General features: G+C 39.8%; 1 protein-coding gene and 2 pseudogenes across 1 annotated transcript; 1 reads left to right on the top strand and 2 right to left on the bottom strand.

Moving 5' to 3' along the window:
• Window positions 1-276: 276 nt before the first annotated feature.
• Window positions 277-5,947, bottom strand: LOC130136893 (uncharacterized). The gene is made up of 5 exons (XM_056307463.1): window positions 4,505-5,947; window positions 1,860-2,485; window positions 1,631-1,766; window positions 510-644; window positions 277-428 (listed from the first exon to the last, which is right to left on the bottom strand). Exons 1-5 carry the CDS (start codon window positions 5,889-5,891, stop codon window positions 277-279), a joined length of 2,436 nt encoding a protein of 811 aa, XP_056163438.1. The 5' UTR covers window positions 5,892-5,947.
• Window positions 5,948-8,939: 2,992 nt separating this feature from the next.
• On the top strand, window positions 8,940-13,331 carry LOC130136864 (probable disease resistance protein At4g27220; annotated as a pseudogene).
• A 4,818-nt stretch (window positions 13,332-18,149) lies between these two features.
• Window positions 18,150-21,087, bottom strand: LOC130136888 (uncharacterized; annotated as a pseudogene).
• Between the last annotated feature and the right edge of the window lie 556 nt (window positions 21,088-21,643).

Below are 21,643 nucleotides of genomic sequence, written 5' to 3'. Positions count from 1 at the left end.
TACTGCAAATTGTGATCATGTATGAGGACAGACCAGATATAGGATGCACATAGTGAAAAGTAGGTACATCAGTGTATAACCATCCCTCTAATTTTCTTGTCTTTGGTTGCGATTGATATCCACCTAATTCAATTCAGTTCCTAATCATAATTGGTGCACTTGTTGTGCATGAGGTGTGTAGATTGGGGCTGTTATTTCTTTTTAATGCGATAGGATTTGACATGTCAAAAACATTGCTCAACCACTTTATGCAGATAACTTGGACATTTCTCATCATCAAATTGCCTGTACTAACATATACATACCAGTCGCTAGGTATTCTGGGGCAGCATAGCCAAGAGTTCCTATGACACGGGTGTAGACATGGTGATCTCCCTTGGGAATAATTTTTTCAAATCCAGAACCAGAAAGCTTGGCGTTGTAGTCTTAAAAAAGACAAGTCATAAGAAAATAAAACAACATAACAAAAATGGAAAAAGGAACGCCGCCACAACTTTTGCTACGTACAGCATCTAATAGGATCTTGGAAGTTTTAAAATCACGAAATATCACTTGCAGTTCTGCTTCCTCATGAAGAAAAGCGAGACCCTTAGCAGCATCCAGCGCTATTTCCATCCTGGTAAACCAAGGGAGAGGCAGAGTCCCTCCTACACAGCCCACAAAAAAACACAAAAATTAACTAATAAAATATTTGTCGTCACACATATATTAGTATTCCCTTTCTGAAGCCACCATAGTCAAAGATAGTTTGGTTAGAACTTATACTAACTTTTGGAAAATTACTGTGAAGAATTAGTAGGGCCAGAATGGAGAGACCACAGCAGGCCCTTTCTTTTCTCATAAAATTGAAATTTACGCTTATGCAAAGGAAAGCTCACCGAAACCTGCCGAAACAAATCATTATGCCCTACTATTAAAAACATTTAGTAGCTATCAAGAGTTGTTCAATTGGCAAGCATGTACCTTCCACTAAATATCATTACTAGCGTGCTTGCAAGCTTTGTACTCAGTTTCATCCTCAATATGGTACAACTGTGGTGTTCTCGCGCCTAAATGACCAAGCTAAAGAGAATTAAGTCTTAGGATTCCCTGAGATGTCGTACTGAGAAACAAAGATGACAAAACGATACTAAAAACATCACACGGATGAAGCTGCTAGAAAGTGACATTTCATGACCATTTCACATGATCTCCCGACATTTCTTTCCTTTTTTTTTTCATGGCTACGAACTATAATGTCCCCTGGGTATGATGACATTGAAAGTCTCTGGTCTTGCATCCTTTTGGTTCTCAGTGGCACCAACATCAAACAAGCAATTTACGCTAAAACATTTCAGGAAGAAGAACATTCAAGAATAAGCATTGTGGACGTGACAATTTGTATGCATATTCTTCAGGAAAATATGGTTCCGAACCCTATCATATTTGGAAAGACGTCCATAATAAGGACAAGTAAGTTTCTCTCTCTTTAACATTATTATCCAGATGCTGGTAGCAATTTACTAGTTTTCTTAGGAGACATGACTTCAATATCCAGCTATGGGTGGATTGATCTACCGTGAGTACTTATACAGGATAAAAAAAATGTAAGACATGTCATTAAGGGCACCAAAAGGACAACTGCGCATACTTTTAAAGAGGTGATTGTCCAAGCTCCCTCCTTGCATAAACTCATATATTAGCAGCCCTTGGTCGTCTTCCTTGCAATATCCAATTAACTTTACCAAATTTGGATGCTCTAGATGACCAAGAATACTCACTTCAGCCTGGCACATCGAAAGTGCAACAGATCAAAAGTCATACTAACTTTCAAACCTGCATTAATCCAGAAATAAAAAGATCATTAGATGATATATTACCAGCCACTCTTTTTGACCCTCCAGCCCATCGTCCGTGAGAGTCTTGACAGCAACAGCCAGCCCAGTACCAGGCCTCGCGGCAGCAGTCCCCTTTTCTTCAATCCAACCCTTAAAGACACGGTTAAAACCGTCTCCACCGAGCAGAGCCTCACCACTAAAGTTTCGTGTAGCTAACTTAAGATCCTTTAATGAAAATTTCCGCAGCTGAGGAGCGACTATAATTTCCTCTTTGAGTTTAGAAGTCAAAGTGTTGATTGTTGTATTACTAGTGTTCTTGGATGGAATTGAAGAGGTTATTACTGTATTACTAGCGGCCGTAGATGAAACAGAGGAGTCAATCCCTGTAGTTGGTGTAAATGAAACCCCAGCAGCAGCAGGCTGCTCTCTGCTTGTGTCATTTGTAAATCCACGTACACAGCCCGAACCAACTTCACCAAGAAGACTTGCAGCACTAAAGTTTCTTGCAGCTAACTTAAGATCATTGAATAAGGATTTCCACAGCCGAGGAGCAACTTTAGGCTCCCTTTTGAGTTTAGAACTTGAAGGGTCTGCATTACCAGTGGTTGTAGATGAAACCACCGGAGGAGCCGGCTGCTCTCTGCTTGCATCATTTGGAATACTTTGTGCTCCTCAAATACGAAGTTAGCAAATTAGACGAAACAAATAAGCATCGATTTGGGTCACTTATGGGAACAACAAGCACCAAGCCACTTCATCTAAACAGGAATTTAAAGATCAATCAGCTAATCTGCCAGCTGGCATAACACGTGTTACTTTTCCAATACAAGGAAGTATCCAGTCCCGAATAGAGGAGGGCATGTAGCCACCTAGGTGGATATTTGTGATTTACAACAGATAACTATGACAACGTACTTCAACTTGCAATCAAAGCGATGGAAAAAGATGAGCAGCAATGAGTCTACCTGATCTCTTGATATAGACTAAAATAATTCTATGCAATCAATCTCCGAGGTACTTCGCTCACTTCTTGTGATATCACACCCTCAACCTACTCTAGATCTGTCACAAACTTATGTCTTCCTATGAGATACATCGCTATCACCACCCATTACTAGATTATCTACAACACGATAGTTGGTTTTTTTTTTTTTTGGTAACCCGGGAACCCCCCGCACGGCCGACAGCCGAGGAGGTAAACCCGGGGTGACGCTAGCGCAGGACCCACCACCACGACGTCACGCTTAAGAATCCCTAACGCCAGCGCTGGGATTCGAACTCCTACCCTTCGTGGGGGGAGGGGAGCCCGAAGCCAGCGCAGCTGCTGAGGGCGGTGGTACAACACGATAGTTGTTAGTCACTTCCCAAACCAACTCTGCCAAATAAAACTCTGGGAACAAAGAGCACTCCTAAAAACACTGGCAATCAACTCCAACTTGACAAGTGTTAGCGGGGCAATTGCATGAGCCATCAAAAAGCACAACCAGAATTAGACTATAACTCCACGATAACAAGCTACATATAATAGTAAAATATCCCACTTTGCTTCTTTTGGGGTTTATAATGGTCTTATGGTCTGCATCCACTTAATACTTAAACTTTCAGATTAAACTTTTGATTTGGTGCTAGAGCCAACTTTCAATTTTTCAGGCCCCATTAAATATTTCATTTCGAGTGAGATATTTTCTCTATCTTATTATTGAAGTGCATTGATCAAATGGTTTTATTCGGGTTTGCACATGAGAGGGGACATTAAAGTATGGAACTTCACTAGTTTACGGAGCTTATAATAACCATCGTTTTAAGTAGCAGCTGATAGTAGTTGGCAAGAATGAAATTCACACCAATAGCAGCCGCTATTGGCCCTACTGTGGTGATTACACCTCCAGGAGGCTCATATGCCTGCATCTGCGATTATTATTATAATGCAATCCGTAACACAATTTGAAAATTTGATAATAACCTTGTATACATGTAGTCTCCCTTGCCCTAATAGCTTAAGCCTTTGGTTGGACTTTGCAATATAAACCAAACATTAATTTCAAGTTCATTCCTTCACCAGACCAAAAATAAATAAAAAGTATGTTCCTTTCCTTTTTACCATATGTACCTCCAACAAACACAAGCAGGATATTAAGAAGTAAGATCTTCATATCGCTAGATAAAAAGTACAGAATTTCTACAGAATGCAAAACAGGAATTCCAATGAAATATCCACAACTGAGCTCGATAATAACTCCCTAAGCACTCTGATGAAGAAATTCTCCCACAAGAAATAGTAACTAAGCCGACTATTGTTAATTCGCTCTACAAGCTTGAAGCACGTTTACAGTGGCAAAAATAAACCAGCAATCCATATCGGTGCAGACTAATGCTGTGCCAACATCTGGTTTTGTCCACTGAAATATAATATGCATTGGAAGAAGTCACAGTTCTGAAGATACAAAAGAACGGCCAGAGTTTTTTACAATTAGCTGTCACTGCGTCATTCATAAACATTTCAAGGGTAATAGATCAGATATCCGATTTGAAAGAAGATAAGAGTTCATTCATATAAGTGTGACTTTCCAATTTTTCTCTTCATTAAAGCTGGACCGGCAGCTTTTAACTTGTTCAATCAAATGCATCGAATGAAATTGAAAGAAAAAGACACATCATTTCAAAAGAACACTGATTATTACCCTTACGTTTAGTCCTTGTCGGATGATTGCCACAGATTTCATCAGTTGATGGTCTCTTGAGATTCGGACAATCAATAATGCTCAATCGTTCCAAGTTTGGTGCAATGCATAAGCCATTGAAAATGCTAATGAATTCAGGCAATGAGAATAGGGATATCTTTTTCAACTTGGGGAGGACGTGAGTACTCTCGCAAACACAAGTATCTTCACACCTCACTAAACTTATGACAAGGGGGCAGTCTTCAACTTTCAGCTCATCTAAGCTATCAAGGTTTTCCAGTAGGCCAGGTGTGAATATAGTAGTCAACTGAGGACATGTGAGTAAGGCCAAGCATTTAAGACGAGACAAGAATCCTCGATGCAGCTGCCCCTCATAAATGCACCTAAAACTCTTTATACGATATAAATAGAGATATTCAAGTGATTTGAGAAACCTACTCTCATCCTCCCATGTTTCTAATACAATTTCACTTCTATCTGCTTCGCCATACATGTCAGTTCCATCAACAATAATCTGAATCTCATCACACTCCTCAATTATGCAGCATTTCAGTTGCTCCATGTTCTCAATCCCAAAATCAGAAAGCTTCGTGACATCTCTATGGCGATCTAAGAAAAATGCGGAAGTATGACGAAGCATCTTTTGGATATCTATGGGTACTCCCACACCATTTACATATTTCAGGGATCTATCCCAGTGTTCTAACTCAAACTCAAGATCCTCTGGGAGATAACACATGATGCGTTTAGCATGTTTGCCAACAACAAATTGGAAATGCGACAAAGATCTAGACACCTTTGATGTGCCAAACCATTTCCTTAGATGTTCCACTTGTGGAAAGTACAGTTTAAGTGTATCCAACCTCATCAAGCCACAAACATCGTCAACAAGAGCTTCCACAACACTCTCCCACCCCTCATCCTCTGGATGTATATCAATACTAAGCTCTTCTAATTGTGATAGGGCAGAAATAGTGCCTTGAGGAATCAATGCATTCACTTCTGCAAACTTAGTGCCACAATTTGTGTGTGGACAAAAAGATACTTCTAAGCAAGTGAGCTTTGTTAGCTTCGCAACCTCCTTCGGCAGATCCATGATCTTAGTGCCTTCAAGATCAAGTACCTCAAGCTGCTGAAGTTCTCCAATTTTCGGAGGTAACACCCTCAATAGCTCACAATGATTTAAGAATAGTCTTTTTAGGCGGCTTAACCTGAATAGAGACTCTGGCATGGACTTGATCCGAGTTCGGGATAAATTCAGGATTTCAAGAGCAGGCATGAAATCAAAGAAAGGCGGACTAATCGTTCTGAGTTTGCAATTTCTATTTAGAAACAGTACCATGAGTACTGGACACCGAGGATTCTCGAATAACTCAGTCAACTGATTTTCCATCAAGTATATCTCTGTGAAACTCTGCCATTGCCTGACCTCCGGAGGCTCCGTCAGTCCTAAACCCCGCGCATAAGGACCTTTCTATTACATTCAGGTGGACTGGATTCGTTGTCGTTAGAACATCTTTCAAGTTCCTCTGCCAGGTGCGGTGGCTCGAACTGACAAGATTCATCAAAGGTTCCTGATAAGTAAAGATCCATTAATTCTCCCCAATGATGAATAATCCTACTAGGAAAATAAACAATTAAAGCATGTGTGTCAAGCAATAAATGAAGATCCCAGCCAAAAACCAAAAACAGCGCACAAAGTTGGAGGTCCAACACCTAGACCTTCTTATGTAAACAGGAAAATTACGCTTTGCATCCTGCAATGGATGGCATAATCATATTTTGCATCCTGAGAGCAACACCACTACTTTCTCTGGAGTTTGTGGACTTTGCAATGGATGGCATAATCATATTTTGCATCATAATCATATATATATATATATATATATATATATATATATATATAGATATATATGTTAGTGGTATGCCCTAAGAATCAATCAAGGTTGATATTCTAATATTAATTGTGGATTAGATTGTGTCGAAAAATCGATCTTCACTATACTTATGTAGTCATAATGTCTTGCTAGAGACCGCTTATGACTTGTGGGCCAAAAAGGGTTTTGAGCACATTGCTAATGTTTAGTGAACCTATAGGATCGCACACAATAGCGAACTGAGTTAATATTTTTTGTGCGCCGGGATCTACTTACAATAAGAAGTAGATTTTAATTTATTCTCTATTCAGCTTATCTACGCGGTCGTGTACGTTGTAAGATAACGATTAAACGTATGATTGAAGGTGGATAGTTTGGCGGGCCCAAATCGCCAGACCCCACTTTTTTTAATTCGCATAGATAATGAGGATATATATATAGCATGTGGGTGACAAAAAAACCCTAAGAAAGAGAAAAACGCCTCCAAGAGAATACGAAGAGAATCGTTCTCTATTCATAGATCTTTGAGAGAGTTTTGAAGATCAAAGGCGATCAGGAAAAAGAAGTCCAAAATCTTTAGCTAGCACTTGGATTGTTGGAGACTTCCATTCGTGTGTGTAGATACCGGTAGAGGCGCAACACTTAGGGCGCTAATTAAGACACAATCGATTGTCAATTTACTTTCGATCTGCAAAAGGTACGTGTCGAACTTCTGTTTAGATTTCAATATACGCATGAATCCTGTCTAGGGTTTCGATTTATAGATTCCGCTACGTTTTTAGCACTTGAGAAACCTAACAGTGGTATCAGAGCTATTTGTCATTATCTACAACAAATATGTAAAGTGAATTGTTCATTAATATTATTTATAATAAACTCCCACCATACTTTTATAACATTGTCCCAATAAGTATAGTGGACCAAGATCCATATTTTATCAAAACTCGAGTAAACTTTGGCTTACCGCTCAAGATCCTGGCCTCTTCCGCCAAAGCGTCGACCCTCTGAGCCTCGCCCTCCAGATTCCGAACTTCCTCCCGAAGACAGTTGGCGTAGCGCTTGGTGGATATCACGTATCCGAATCGACGCTTGATGGGAACAACCACCTTCTTCTTCAAGCCATCCCATGCAACAACAACAAAGGTAGAATCGCGCGGCATTTGTTTCTTCTTTTTTCCCGAGAAACGAAGAGCGAGAAGACGACCGGAAGAGATTTATTAATACTGGCAATCCTCCCATGCACCACGAGTATCTGTCACTCTAAAGCTCAAGTACTTTGCTCCTAACGTTTTGTTGAATTTGTCGTGATCTCTTGGTGTTGCCTCTACGTCCCTTTCTCTCCCTCTCTCTCTCTCGTCATTTAGTCATGAAAAACAACTAGGATTTGCCGTAGGAAACGGCAGGTGAGGGAAGATGAAAGAATTTGATAGGCACGGTTTGGTTTGGGTTGGCTTTGGTCTCAATGCAAACGCCAATCGGAAAAGTCAGACAAGCGAAAATCAGATGGTGAAATGTGAGATAACCCATCCGAATGGCAAAAGGAAAAAACAAAGGTGGTCGTCACTGGCCAACTTGGCCGACCGAGCAACAACACTGAAAATGCCCAATCTGACAACTATGTAATAAAGATAGAATTGTCGATACCTTAAACAAGAAAATCATTATTAAAAAATCTATTATTAAAGGATAATTAAATTTTCATCAATTAATTAAAAATTTAAAAAGAAAAAAGTGGGACGCGCATGTGTACATGTGTGTGCATATGTATTTATGTATGTCCCATCCTTATTACTCTTAATTTCTTAACATTTCCATTGAATCCAGTAGGTTGATTACTTGCGATCATGATAGATGATCCAACTTGAGCAACGACTAAAAAATTCCAATTAACCATGGAAGCTCCATTCTCCGGTAGCAACCACATATGGACAAGAGTGTAAGTCAAGCCGGCGGACAGAACTACCATACAAAAAGCGCCCAATGTATATGACAAAATGTAATAAATATAAGATCCATGAGAGTCGTTCTCAACTTCCCAACTAATCTAAATATTTAAGCTAATTATGCTCTGACCATCCACAAGTTCTTCCAAGCCCTTGACCCAAAAGTTCTCCCGTTAGATTTTGATTGATGATGCGTCATTATTTAAATCTAAACTTTTATGAACCAAGCAAAATGCATCAGGTTTATCTAAGAATTTTTCGTTAGAAGGGTACGTATTGCTTGCACTCGGCTTAAAGTTTGCAAATTAGAATGATGATTCAAAAAGTGATAGAAAAAAAAAAAAGGTTATTTCGTCCCGTTCGTTTTACTGGCATGAAAATTGCTTATTGACTTTCTCAATCTGGCCAAAAGAAAAAGACTTTCTCCTAATAATTTGAGATATTATGTGAACTTTACAAAAGGAAAGAAGCAAACAAAAAATAAGTGGATAGTATTCAAACACCTAATGAAAGTTTGACACATGGAGGAATTGTCCCAAAACATGACAATTCACAATCATGGGATAAGGTGCATGAGGGGATTTGTGCAATTGAATAGGCGCAATTTGGTCTTTCCGACGAGTCAACGTCAATGGATCGGCCCACTGGTTCATTTCTCTCTCTCAAGTAGCTTCAACTGGGAATAACTTTTCTCACATGTGATTCTGATCTTGCCAATCTCAATCTCAGCAGAGTCAGGTACGCGAGATGTTCCTTCGCTCCCTCTAAATCTGCGATATGTTGCTTATGGGACTGTATTTTGATATTTTCTATTTCCTTTTAGTTCTTTCCTTTCTGTTGCCTAAACCTGTTCTTGAAAAGATCCCATCTCCACTGCAAGATTGCTCTTCTGATTTTCGATGAAACAATGGTCGTATCGCAAAGGATGCAACTTTGCAGCTTGAACAGCCGCCATCTTTTGCCATCTTATAATATCTAATGGTCTAAATTTATCTTCTTCTGAATCTGTGGGATCTTTCGAATTGAACACAATGGATGTTCATGTAGAGCCTAACATTTCTTCCTGTGTGTGTGGGGCTAAGTAGGCAACTTCCTTTTAAGCACCCAATTATAAGATAAAGCTCTTGTTTCGGTTGGTCTAACTTTTCCGATGCCCATTTTTTTGTGGAAAGGTGACATTTCAGATTCAGTGTGTACTTGAGCTGAACCAAGAACTGCAAGGTTGTGGCTGCTGTGACATCTCTTATTACTTTGACTTGCCGTATGCTTTTATTACATGTAACATGTCATCATGTTCTAGTTTAGGTACCAATCATTCTTGACAACATAGGTTTGCACATATGGATTAGATTCACTTGGACTGGAATTGAGCTAAATGCAGAAGTTTTAAGGTTTTTGTTTTTGAGACATCTTTGTTGAAGTCTCTGAATCATTACAAAACTTTATTTCCTTCCTGTTTATAGTGATGTTTTCCTGTACATTCACTCGATAAATGTAAAGTCGAGCCTTTTCTTTTTCCTTTTGTCTGAGTAAGTATTATTACCGACATCTCATAACTTTTGTTCTTGTGATAGTCATGGTTGAAGCAGTAGCAACTGCAGCAGCTTCTGCAATAGCAGTTGAAGCATACAAGGAAGGGCGTAGCATTTTTCGCTACATCAGTAAAAAAAAAGAGTATGCTGACAAATTTGAGGTCAATTTTAAGGAGTTGATCAAACAAGCACAAACGCTTTCTAAAAGAATGAAAATTGTAGAGACAGAAATAAAGGAAAAAAAAGATGAAGAGTGAGGAATGTGAAGGTTGGATTGGCAAGGTCGAGGTGGCTGAAGAAGAAGTGCTCCAATTGGACAGCAAGTACAAGAAAGAAATCGAGCATGCTTGGAGATTCCCTCGGTTCTGGTCACGTGCAAACCTCAGCAAGCATATGGCCAAAAAGCGTGAGGAATTACAAGACCTGATAAAAGAAGGAAAGCTTGATAATCGGTTGGTAGCTGAAAGACCCCCGGAGCCCGTGATAGTCATAGATGCCCCTAGGACCGAGGATAAGCCTTCACTACACGAGACCGTTGAAGAAATATTGGGTTTTCTGAGAGAGAGAAACGTCAAAAGGATCGGACTCTGGGGAATGGTTGGCATTGGGAAAACCACAGTCATGCAGAATTTGAATAATAATGAAGAGGTTAAGAAAATGTTTGATATTGTCATTTGGGTATCAGTGTCGAAGGCAGGGAGCATTGAGAAGGTGCAAGATGCAATCACACGACGTTTGAAGCTAAAAGTGGAGGGCGGAGTCAACGCAGTTGAGACTGCTCAACTTATATCAAATGAGTTGGGAGGCATGAGGTACTTACTTCTCCTTGATGAAGTTTGGGATCCTCTCGATCTGCATGAGATAGGTATTCCTAATAATGACAAGGACAGCAGGGTGGTAATTGCCAGTAGATTCTTCGAGTCATGCCGTAAAATGAATGCCGATGAGCTTGTCCATAAGAAGCGTTTATCCAATTCTGATGCATATAAAATGTTCGAAGAAAAAGTCGGTCGAAGTATCATAAATCCAAACATCGTACCAATAGCAAGACTCATGGTTAGAGAGTGTTCTGGTTTGCCACTATTGATCGATAAAGTGGCTAGGACTTTCAGGAATAAGAAGAACATTCACCTCTGGAGAGATGGATTGAGAAGCTTGCGAAGATGGTCCAGTATCCAAAGTGACGGCCTAGATGAAGTGCTCGAGTTTCTACAATTCTGTTACGAGGATTTAGATGAGAAGGATAAAAAGGATTGCTTTCTTTATGGAGCATTATTTCCTGAAGAGTGCGACATATTTGTGGACTATCTGATGGAATGTTGGAAGGCAGAGGGATTTCTTCAGAACATGGATGAGTTTAGAGATGCACGCGGTAGAGGGCATAAGATATTGGAGGATCTAATTAATGCATCTTTGTTTGAAGAAGGTGCGATGAAGGAACATGTCCGAATGAACAAAGTAATTCGTAATATGGCGCTTAAAATCTCATCACGAGGCCTTGACCATAAGTTCTTGGCAAGAACATGCGAGGGGCTAAAGGAGGCCCCAAAGGAAAAAGAATGGGCTTGTGCAAGTCGAATTTCTTTGATGGATAATGACTTGCACAGTCTACCAGCAACACCAAATTGCATAAATCTTTCGACTCTACTCCTGCAAAGAAATTACAATTTGATGTTGATCCCAGATAACTTCTTCTTCTCTATGCAAAGACTCCGAGTCTTGGACTTGCACAGAAGTGCGATCGCATCCCTTCCACCTTCTTTGTCTTGCTTGACTGGTCTCAGGGCACTCTACTTGAATTCATGCACGCTTTTAACAGAACTGCCTTCAAGCTTAGGGGCACTGGTGCATCTAGAGGTACTAGACATCCGACGCACCGGAATCATCTCTTTACCTATTCAAGTTAGTTGTTTAACACAGATGAGATGTTTACGGATGTCATCGTCAAATTTCGGCACCGGAACCATAATATCCGAGGTGATTTCAAGCCTTTCATTATTGGAAGAACTCATCATCGATGTAGACCCGAACACTTCGTGGTCTGATCAGGTCGCAAGGACTATCATGGAGGAGGTTTCTATCTTGACACGGTTGACTTTGCTAACATTTTCCTTTCCTAAGGTGGAGTGCCTTGAAATCTTCATCAGATCAAGCCGTGTGTGGAAGAATGTGCACTTCACATTCCAATTTTCAGTCGGTATTTGCAATTCGGTCAAGCATCATATTCTTGATTATTTTGAATATCAATCGTGCAGGTTCTTGAAGTACGCAAACCATGAAGCCGTACATCCTGTGATCTTAGAAGTACTCACTGAGACCAATGTATTTGAATTGATTGATCACAAGAATATATCGAGCTTATCAGATTTCGGCACTAAGAACATGGGTAATCTGAGAGCTTGTTCGGTGGAGGGATGTGAGGATATCATATGCATTATAGACGGCAACGTAGCACCACATCCTACATTCCAACGGCTAGAGAGAATGGTTATAAAGAATGTCCCAAGTTTGCATTGCATTTGGAATGGTCCTGTGCCCGTGGGAAGCTTAGGTTGGATGACTAGTTTAACCTTGTACAATTGCCCTAAGCTGAAGAAGATATTCTCAAATGGTTTGATTGAGCAATTAGCCGAACTTCAGCATTTGAGTGTCGAAGAGTGCTACGAAATTGAGGAGATCGTCATTGAATCCGAGAATACTTCTTTGGACCCAAGAACGCTTCCAAGACTGAAAAAGCTAGTACTTCATGATCTTCCAAAATTGAGGAGCATTGCGCCGGATGACTCATTGATTTGGCCTTCTCTAGAGAGAGTGGAGATAACTTCATGTGGATCCTTGTCGAAACTTCCCTTTTGTGGGGAAAATGCTATCAATCTAAGATATATTGGCGCCGAGGAATCATGGTTGCCTACATTGGTGTGGCAAGACGAGGCCACCAAACAAAGGTTAAGGTCTTTGTGCAACTTCACTCCGTAACTCTTTGCTTTTTATTCATCTTGTTTGTTGTGATTGGAAAAAAGACCAGAGATCATGTATCAAGCCAGACTTTCTCTTTAAAATTTCTTTGCGTGTAAAATCTATGGCTATTGGTCGTGGTATCACTGGTATGAGGTGATGAAAATAATAATAAGGACAATTCTAGTTTTGTTTTTCTATGATCAGTCCACTTGGTTGCAATATTAAGCTTCTTTAGTATTGTCAAACAGGAGTTGGTTCCCCTCAGGAAATAGTGAATTGGATGTAGTTTCTTCTCAATATCATGCGAGTTGTATATATTGCCCGTTCGTCTACACGGCTACAATCTTTAATACAAAATGTAAAAGTGACTTTTGAGCATTTGATAGGTTTTATTAGGATGAGGGATGAAGAATTGTGCAGGGCATACATATTATGTGAATTGAGGTCATAATAGTTTGCCCAACATCTTAATTATGTCCATGTTGCTGCCTGCCCCTTTTCTCTTCCTTCTGTTCTTTATTTCTAGTGTACTACATTATTTTGAGTTTAAAGGTACCAATTATGTTCCTTCCATTCTTTTTTGCACTTTGTGGGTTAATGTCATATTTTATTGAAACTACAGTGAATCATTAGAGTTAATCTGCTTTTATTTTATTCATCACAATCGAATATATGTCTCTTGAATTTATTAAAGTCCACTTCATATACTTATAATTTTATGTTGTCTATTTACAATTTCCTCTTTAATTTTTTTGTCTTAATTTTTTTCTCTCATCTTAATAATTATCACATCCTACCTTGAAAAGTCTACAGACTCATCGATTTATGGTGGGATAATGTCGTTTCTTTTCTTAAATTTCATATCATATCCCGAAAGTTAGATGCCTGTTAGACGTTGGAGAGAAATTGAGCGCTCCTCAACTTGATGAATGAACCAAACCCAAAACAAACGGGTTTCGCAGTGTGACTGATATAGTAAACTTGCCGTCTCCTCATGGAATAGCGAATTAAATATGTGTAGCTTATTTTAAATGTCACACAACTCATTTTATCGACATGTTAAAATTGCATGCAAGTGATGATAACCAAGAAGGAAATTATGGCCGTTTCAATAATAAATTCTAAAGAAGTATTCCATTTTACATCAATATTCCCGTGAACTCATTCCCGGTAAAAGCAGGATTCTTGGTGATGTCTGAGATAGAAATATGTTCTATACTCGGTCATCGGCCTCCAAAATTTCACTTCAATAAATTCAATCCCTAAATTAAACTCCTAAATCCACAATCTGCTCTGCGTCATGCATTGACCCAGGGTAGGAAAAGCATGGAGGATATGCCCACTGTACTGTCGAATAATCAAAACAGCCTCCTCAAAAGTTCCCATGGATGGAAGAAGCGTCTCTTACAACCGGGGAAGACACCAACCGCTGAGGATGGAACCTTGCTCGGTTGCGATGCCTAGCCTCTCTCCTTGAACTTGGCCGACTCCGATATGAGATTTGATATGAGATTCGATGCCATGTCTAGCCCCTCTCCTTGAACTTGCTCGCTTGCGATGTCTGCTTGCCGCGTGATGGCTCGGAGCATTACAATGGAGCTTTGACGAAGATGTATTGATCTTCCGCCATCGGAGGGGGAGATACTTCTCGGGGATCTGGAAGCAATTCCCTACCGAGAGGACTCGAAGCGCATGCCGGTACAGAATTCCAGAAAACTCGAATAGATGGCACGCTCTGTGGATGTGGATCTATTAACATCAAATAGACAATCTCAGGTAAGAGCACGGCTAATAAGAAATATGGAGCATAATAATAATAACTATGAGATTATCTGTCAATATTTGTATATTATGAAAGTTTCAAGTGTTTCGAATAAAAAAAAATGTTAAAAGTACAAATAGATTTGACCGTTCGACATGTGCTCTTGTACTAAATTAACCAAACCGTTGGTCCTATCTACAGCTACACACATCCATGATTACTTGGCATGACAGTAATTTTAGAAAATCAAATAACTAATGATTGTGTTATTTCCCCTATAAGTTCCTATTAAGAAAAATAAAGTCTGCATTAAATGATAGAAGAGAAATCTATAGTTTCGGCATCTTTGGGGCCACATTTCGAATTTTGGTACTTGTTCTCTGCCCGTTTGCTGATTATTTGCTAGATTTAGCTTGGTTTATGACTTTACTAGGTCTTTTGAGAATAACTATGCCAGTTTCTCATATAGATCAACTTCTACATATTTCTTTCTAATTCTTAAAGATGTATCTAGGTTGGTTCACACTATGTAGGCTTTTATGGCCTTTTAGCCCCGGTTGGAAAAATTACCAAAAAAGTCATAAATCTATTGCACTTGTGTCAATTCGATCATAAATCTTTTAACAATTTACCGATATACTCCATCTGACCAATTTTGGCCGGAGATCATTGACATGGATGCCGGTCATCCTACGTGGCATGGCCGGCAATTGACGTGGACAATTTTTTTAATTTTTTTTTATTTTTTCTGATTTTTTTATTATCATTTTTTTTTCTTTTCCATTTCTCTTCTTTCCTTTTTTTATTTTTCCCCAACTGTGGGCAAGGTCGTCCAAAAAGAAGAATGATATTGAGCCCGAAAAATCTGTCCAATCTAGACTTTCAGGTGAGAGCAAACCACAAAAAAAAAATACCTTTAATTAACCGTTATTGATCTTTTAAACATACTAAACGTGTTCTTGACGTGGAAATTGCAAGCAAATATATCTAGATTTCCTCAATTTTTTTCCACTAGAAAGCATCCAAAATTTGCTTTTCTTTTTCTTTGGCCTGTGGCCGATCCTCGGTCATGGCCAGCGACCGGCCACGAGGGCTGACGAGGGCATCACAGCCCTCGCCAGAGGCCATAACGTCCTTGCTATTGGCCGCAGGCCAAAGAAAAAGATAAGGAAAGGAAAAAAAAATTCAAAAAAATTTATTAAAAAAATTATTCACGTCAGCACCACATAAGATGGTTAGCGTCCACGTCAATAATTTCCAACATAAGACCGGATGGACTCAATTAGCATCAATATGAAAAGGTTTAGAACTAAATTAGTTCAATCGAAAGATTTGAGACTGAATTGGTACTAATATAATAGGTTTATGATTTTTTTAGTACTTGTCCCGAAGGAAGAGCTTGGGGAGCCTTCAAACACTTCGGCAACTTAACTCATCCGGGGACGAGCTTTTGGATCAGGCTAAGGCAGCGAGCAACCTAACTGCAAAGCAATCTGGGCACCATTTTCCGAGAAACGATCTCCAAACCCTGAATCTAGCAATCTGTACAAACTTCTCTCCTTTCGTAGATGTGACCTAGCCCATTCAACAAGGTTACGTTCATCGGTATACCGATTTGTGCATATGACTCATAGGCTCCGTTTGTTCTGCAGAAAATATGACGATCCAAGAAACAATTTTCCAAGAAAATGACACAATTTTCTAGTATTCGGCTGTAATCTGAACAAGAACCGGAAAATATTTTTCGCCGTTTGGTGTGGAAAATTTGATTTGATGTTCTTCCGTGCACTACTTTAGGAAAAAAAATTAATTTTTTAATTTTAAAATTAAAATTAAAATTTTCTTTTTTCTTTTCTTTCTTTTCTTTCTTTTTTTCCCTTGTTCTTCGGCTAGTCGCCGGCTACGGCGACGGCTGGCGACCGATCATTGGCGAGCTCTAGCCTCGCCAGATTCCGGCAAGCCTTATCGGCCTATGGCGAGGCTCGAGCTCGCCTGTGGCCAGTCACCGGCCTTCGCTGTGGCCGGCAACCGGTCGAAGAAGAAGAAAAAAGAAAAAGGAAAAAAAGAAAAGAAAATTGAAAAATTATAATTTATAAAAAGAAAAAAAATAAAATGAATGTTAAAAAAGATTTCCTCTGTTCATTTTTTCTGTCGACGGAAAATATTTTCTTTGACTTGTTTATTTTCCTTAAACTGAACGCCAGAAAATCCAAAAAACATTTTCTTGAAAGTTATTTTCTGCGAAACAAACACACCCTTATTCTAGTCAGAATTTCTAAAAATACCACACCAAAACCATGGACATCCTAACTTGAATGCGGTAAATGTGCAGTCACCAGAGAGTAATACGTAATATAAAAGGCTCAATTGCCGCGGATAGAAAGCTATCAGTCATGAAATTATTAAAGCCATTGGTGGCATAGAAGTGTGGCATTTCCGAAGTACAATGCACTTCATTCATGGACCGTCATGCCATGGCATTTGCTCCGGCGAGGTATTGATTTACAGCATGATTGACATGAAATTAACTAATTATTCTGTCAATTTTGAATGATCGCCTGCTATTAGAAATTGTCATGTCAAGGGAATGCATTAACTCTTAATTATTGGATGTATAAGATACACCGCCGCCTTTTTTAATAATTTCGAAGTTAAATTTGGCTACTCATGAATGATATAAACGAAAGTATACGAAAGTAGTAATGAGAAAACAAACAAATCATGATGTAATTATCTGGTGCGTGTAGGACAGACAACTACCACACTCAATGGAAATAAACCGGCTACTCCGACATACTCTAGATATTCCATTTGAAACCAAGAACCCTTTGGACATGTGGCGTTGAAGCACATAAAGAAAGAATTTTAACTGTGAATCAATGTTTCGGAAGTCACAAATGATAGAGAAATAATCGGGCATTTGAAGGACGTAGCGGAAATTCCATGTATTTGTGATCACTTGCCGGCGAGGCGTGATTAATGTGGATTATGAACTCGCCGGATTCGCACCCTCAAGATCCAACTTTCATGTATTTGCGATCAGTACTTACTCATTTCCAGAGCCTGAGCGCGCCGCGGTGACTAAATCTAGATCACCTAGGAACACCAACTCATTGGGTTCCAGCAAATTTTCCAGGTTCCTCCCAGGCAAACGGTACGAGAAAGAGGAGATATGTGGTTGACTGGCAGATATGGGGACAACATCATTTGGTTGACCACATACAGGACTCAAAAACAGAAAAAAAATGTTGTAACTTTTTAGCATGATGTGCAAGAACTTCAGCTGATCATACCATTCCTGCAAATTGTGGCCGAATATGAGTACAGATCAGAGACATGGTGAAAAGTAGGTATATCAGTGTATGACAGTCGCTCTCACTCTTTGGTCGCGATTGATATCTACCTAATTGAATTCGGTTCCTAATCATACATGTTGTGAATGAGGTGTGAATGAGGTGTATAGATTGGGGCTGGTATCGCTTTTCTGTACGATGGGATAATTTGACATATCCAAAATACTACTGAAACCACTTTTTTTGCCGGTTACTTGCACATTTCTCATCCTCAAATTGCTCGGACTAACAAATGCATACCAGTCCTCATGTATTTCGGGTCAATATAGCCTAATGTTCCCATGACACAGGTGAAGGGAGAGTTATCTCCCTTGGGAACAATGTTTGCAAGTCCAAAACCAGAAAGCTTGGCATTGCAGTCCTAAAACAGATGTCGCCACAACTTTTGCCATATACGACATCTAATAGGATATTGGAAGTTGTAAAATCACGACATATCACTGGCCGTTCTACTTCCTCATGAAGAAAAGCAAGACACTCTGCAGCATCCAGCGCTGGTGAAAGGCTCTGGGATTTTGTCACTAGCTGTTGGAGATGAAACTAAGTTAATCTCTATATCACAAGTGGTTGTAGATGTAACCCCGGAGGAGCAGGCTGCTCTTTGCTTGTATCATTTGTAAAGCCACGTACAAGGCCAAAACCACCTTCACCAAGAAGACTTGCAGCGCTAAAGATTCTTGCAGGCAACTTAAGATCATTGAATAAGGATTTCCACAGCCGAGGAGCCACTTTGGGTTCCCCTTTGAGTTTATAAGTTGAAGGGTTAACAGCTGCATTACCAATGGTCGTAGATGATACCACAGGAGGAGCAGGCTGCTCTCTGCTTGTATCCTTTGGAACACCTTGTGCTGTTTAAATACAAAATCAGTATATTAGACAAAACGAATAATCACCAATTTGGGTCACTTGGATGAACAACAAGCACCAAGCCACTTCATCTAAACAGGTATTCAAAGATGAATTAGCAAATCTGCCAGTTGGCCCTCGCACGTGTTACATTTCCAGTTCAAGAAAATATCCACACCCGAATAGAGGAGGGTATGTAGCAACCCAGGTGGATATATGTGGTTTACAATAGATAACTACGACAACATACTTCTACTTGCAAGATGAGCAGCAATGACCACCTGATCTCTTGGTGAAGCTCGCTGAGGATTTGATTGTATCCGGTAGAATGAGGTTGTCGTAATTGCATAGAATTATTTTAGTCAATATCAAGAGATCAGGTGGTCATTGCTGCTCATCTTGCAAGTAGAAGTATGTTGTCATAGTTATGTGCGCGGGTTTAGGACTGATGGATCCTCCGGGGGTCATGCAATGGCAGAGTTTTACTTGATGGAACATCAGTTGAGTGAGTTACCCGAGAATCCCGGATGTCCTGCACTCTTAGTACCGTTTCTAAATAGAAATTGCAAGCTCAGAACGGTTAGTCCGTCTTTCTTTGATGACATGCCAGCTCTCAAAATCCTGAATTTATCCCAAACTCGGATCAAGTCCTTGATTGTGAGGTATTCAGCGTGTTACATCCAAAAATTGGAGAACTTCAGCAGCTTGAGGTATTTGATCGTGAAGGGACTATGATCATGGATCTGCCAAAAGGAGGTTGTGAAGCTAACAAAACTCACTTTCTTAGAAGTATCTTTTTGCCCACGCATATTTTGTGGCACAGAATCTGCAAAAGCGAATGCATTGATTCATCAAGGCACTATTTCTGCCCTATCACAATTAGAAGAGCTAAGTATTGATGTACATCCAGAGGATGAGAGGCGGGAAAGTGTTGCGGAAGCTATTGTTGACGATGTTTGTGGCTTGATGAGGCTGGATACACTTAAACTGTACTTTGGACAAGTGGAACATCTAAGGAAATGGTTTGGCACATCAAAGGTGTCTAGATCGTTATTGCATTTCAAATTTGTTGTTGGCAAACATGTTAAATGCATAATGTGTCATCTCCCAGAGGATCTTAAGTTTGAGTTAGAAAACTGGAATAGATCCATGAAATATGTAAATGGTGTGGGAGTACCCATAGATATCCAGAAGATGGTCCGGCGTACTGCTGCATTTTTCTTAGACCGCCATAGGGATGTCACTAAGTTTTCTGATATTGGGATTGAGAACATGGAGCAACTGAAATGCTGCATAATGGGAAAGTGCAATGAGATCCAGGTTATTGTGGATGGAACTGACAAGTACGATGAAGCCGATAGCAGTGAAATTGTATTGGAAAACATGGGAGGATGATAAGAGGTTTCTTGGATTACTCGAGTATCTCTATGTATATGGTAGGAAGAGTTTGAGGGGCATTTATGAGAGGCCACTGCATCAAGGATGCTTGTCTCGTCTTAAATGCTTGGCCTTACTCACATGTCCACGGTTGACTACTGTATTCACACCTGGCCTACCGGAAAACCTTGATAACTTAGAAGAGCTCAAAGTCAAAGATTGCCCCCTGGTCTTAAGTTTAGTGAGGTGTGAAGATACTTCTATTTACGAGAGTATATACCTCCTCCCCAAGTTGAAAAGGATATCCTTATCTACATTGCCGGAACTCATTAGCATTTCCAATGGCTTATGCATTGCACCAAACTTGGAACAATTAAGCATTATCGATTGTCCCTATAAGATGATTGCAACTGATCTCATCAGTTAATGGACTCTTGAGATTGGGACAATCGATAATGCTCAATTGTTCCAAGTTTGGTGCAATGCATAAGCCATTGTAAATGCTAATGAGTTCAGGCAATGCAGATAAGGATATCCTTTTCAACTTGGGGAGGAGGTATGTATTCTCGTAAATAGAAGTATCTTCACACCTCACTAAACTTAAGACCAGGGGGCAATTTTTGACTTTGAGCTCTTCTGAGTTATCAAGGTTTTCCGATAGGCTAGGTGTGAATACAGTAGTCAACCGTGGACATGTGAGTAAGGCCAAGCATTTAAGACGAGACAAGCATCCTTGATGTAGTGGCCTCTCATAAATGCCCCTCAAACTCTTCATATCATATACATAGAGATACTCGAGTGATCCAAGAAACCTCTTATCATCCTCCCATGTTTTCCAATACAATTTCACTGCTATCGGCTTCATCGTACTTGTCAGTTCCATCCACAATAACCTGAATCTCATTGCACTTTCCCATTATGCAGCATTTCAGTTGCTCCATGTTCTCAATCCCAATATCAGAAAACTTAGTGACATCCCTATGGCGGTCTAAGAAAAATGCAGCAGTATTCCGAACCATCTTCTGGATATCTATGGATACTCTCACACCATTTACATATTTCATGGATCTATCCTAGTTTTCTAACTCAAACTCAAGATCCTCTGGCCAATGACACATTATGCATTTAGCATGTTTGCCAACAACAAATTTGAAATGCAACAACGATCTAGACACCTTTGATGTGCCAAACCATTTCCTTAGATGTTCCACTTGTCCAAAGTACAGTTTAAGTGTATCCAGCCTCATCAAGCCACAAACATCGTCAACAATAGCTTCCGCAACAACACTTTCCCACCTCTCATCCTCTGGATGTACATCAATACTTAGCTCTTCTAATTGTGATAGGGCAGAAATAGTGCCTTGACGAATCAATGCATTCGCTTTTGCAGATTCTGTGCCACAATATATGCGTGGGCAAAAAGATACTTCTAAGAAAGTGAGTTTTGTTAGCTTCACAACCTCCTTTGGCAGATCCATGATCAAATACCTCAAGTTG

The sequence above is a fragment of the Syzygium oleosum genome, unplaced genomic scaffold, assembly GCF_021117445.2.
Source record: "Syzygium oleosum isolate NSW1041296 unplaced genomic scaffold, Sole_v2.1 Sole_v2.53, whole genome shotgun sequence".
Classification (NCBI taxonomy): Eukaryota; Viridiplantae; Streptophyta; class Magnoliopsida; order Myrtales; family Myrtaceae; genus Syzygium; species Syzygium oleosum.
The sequence above is the reverse complement of the archived record's forward strand: the minus strand, read 5'-3'. Positions and strand labels throughout refer to the sequence as shown.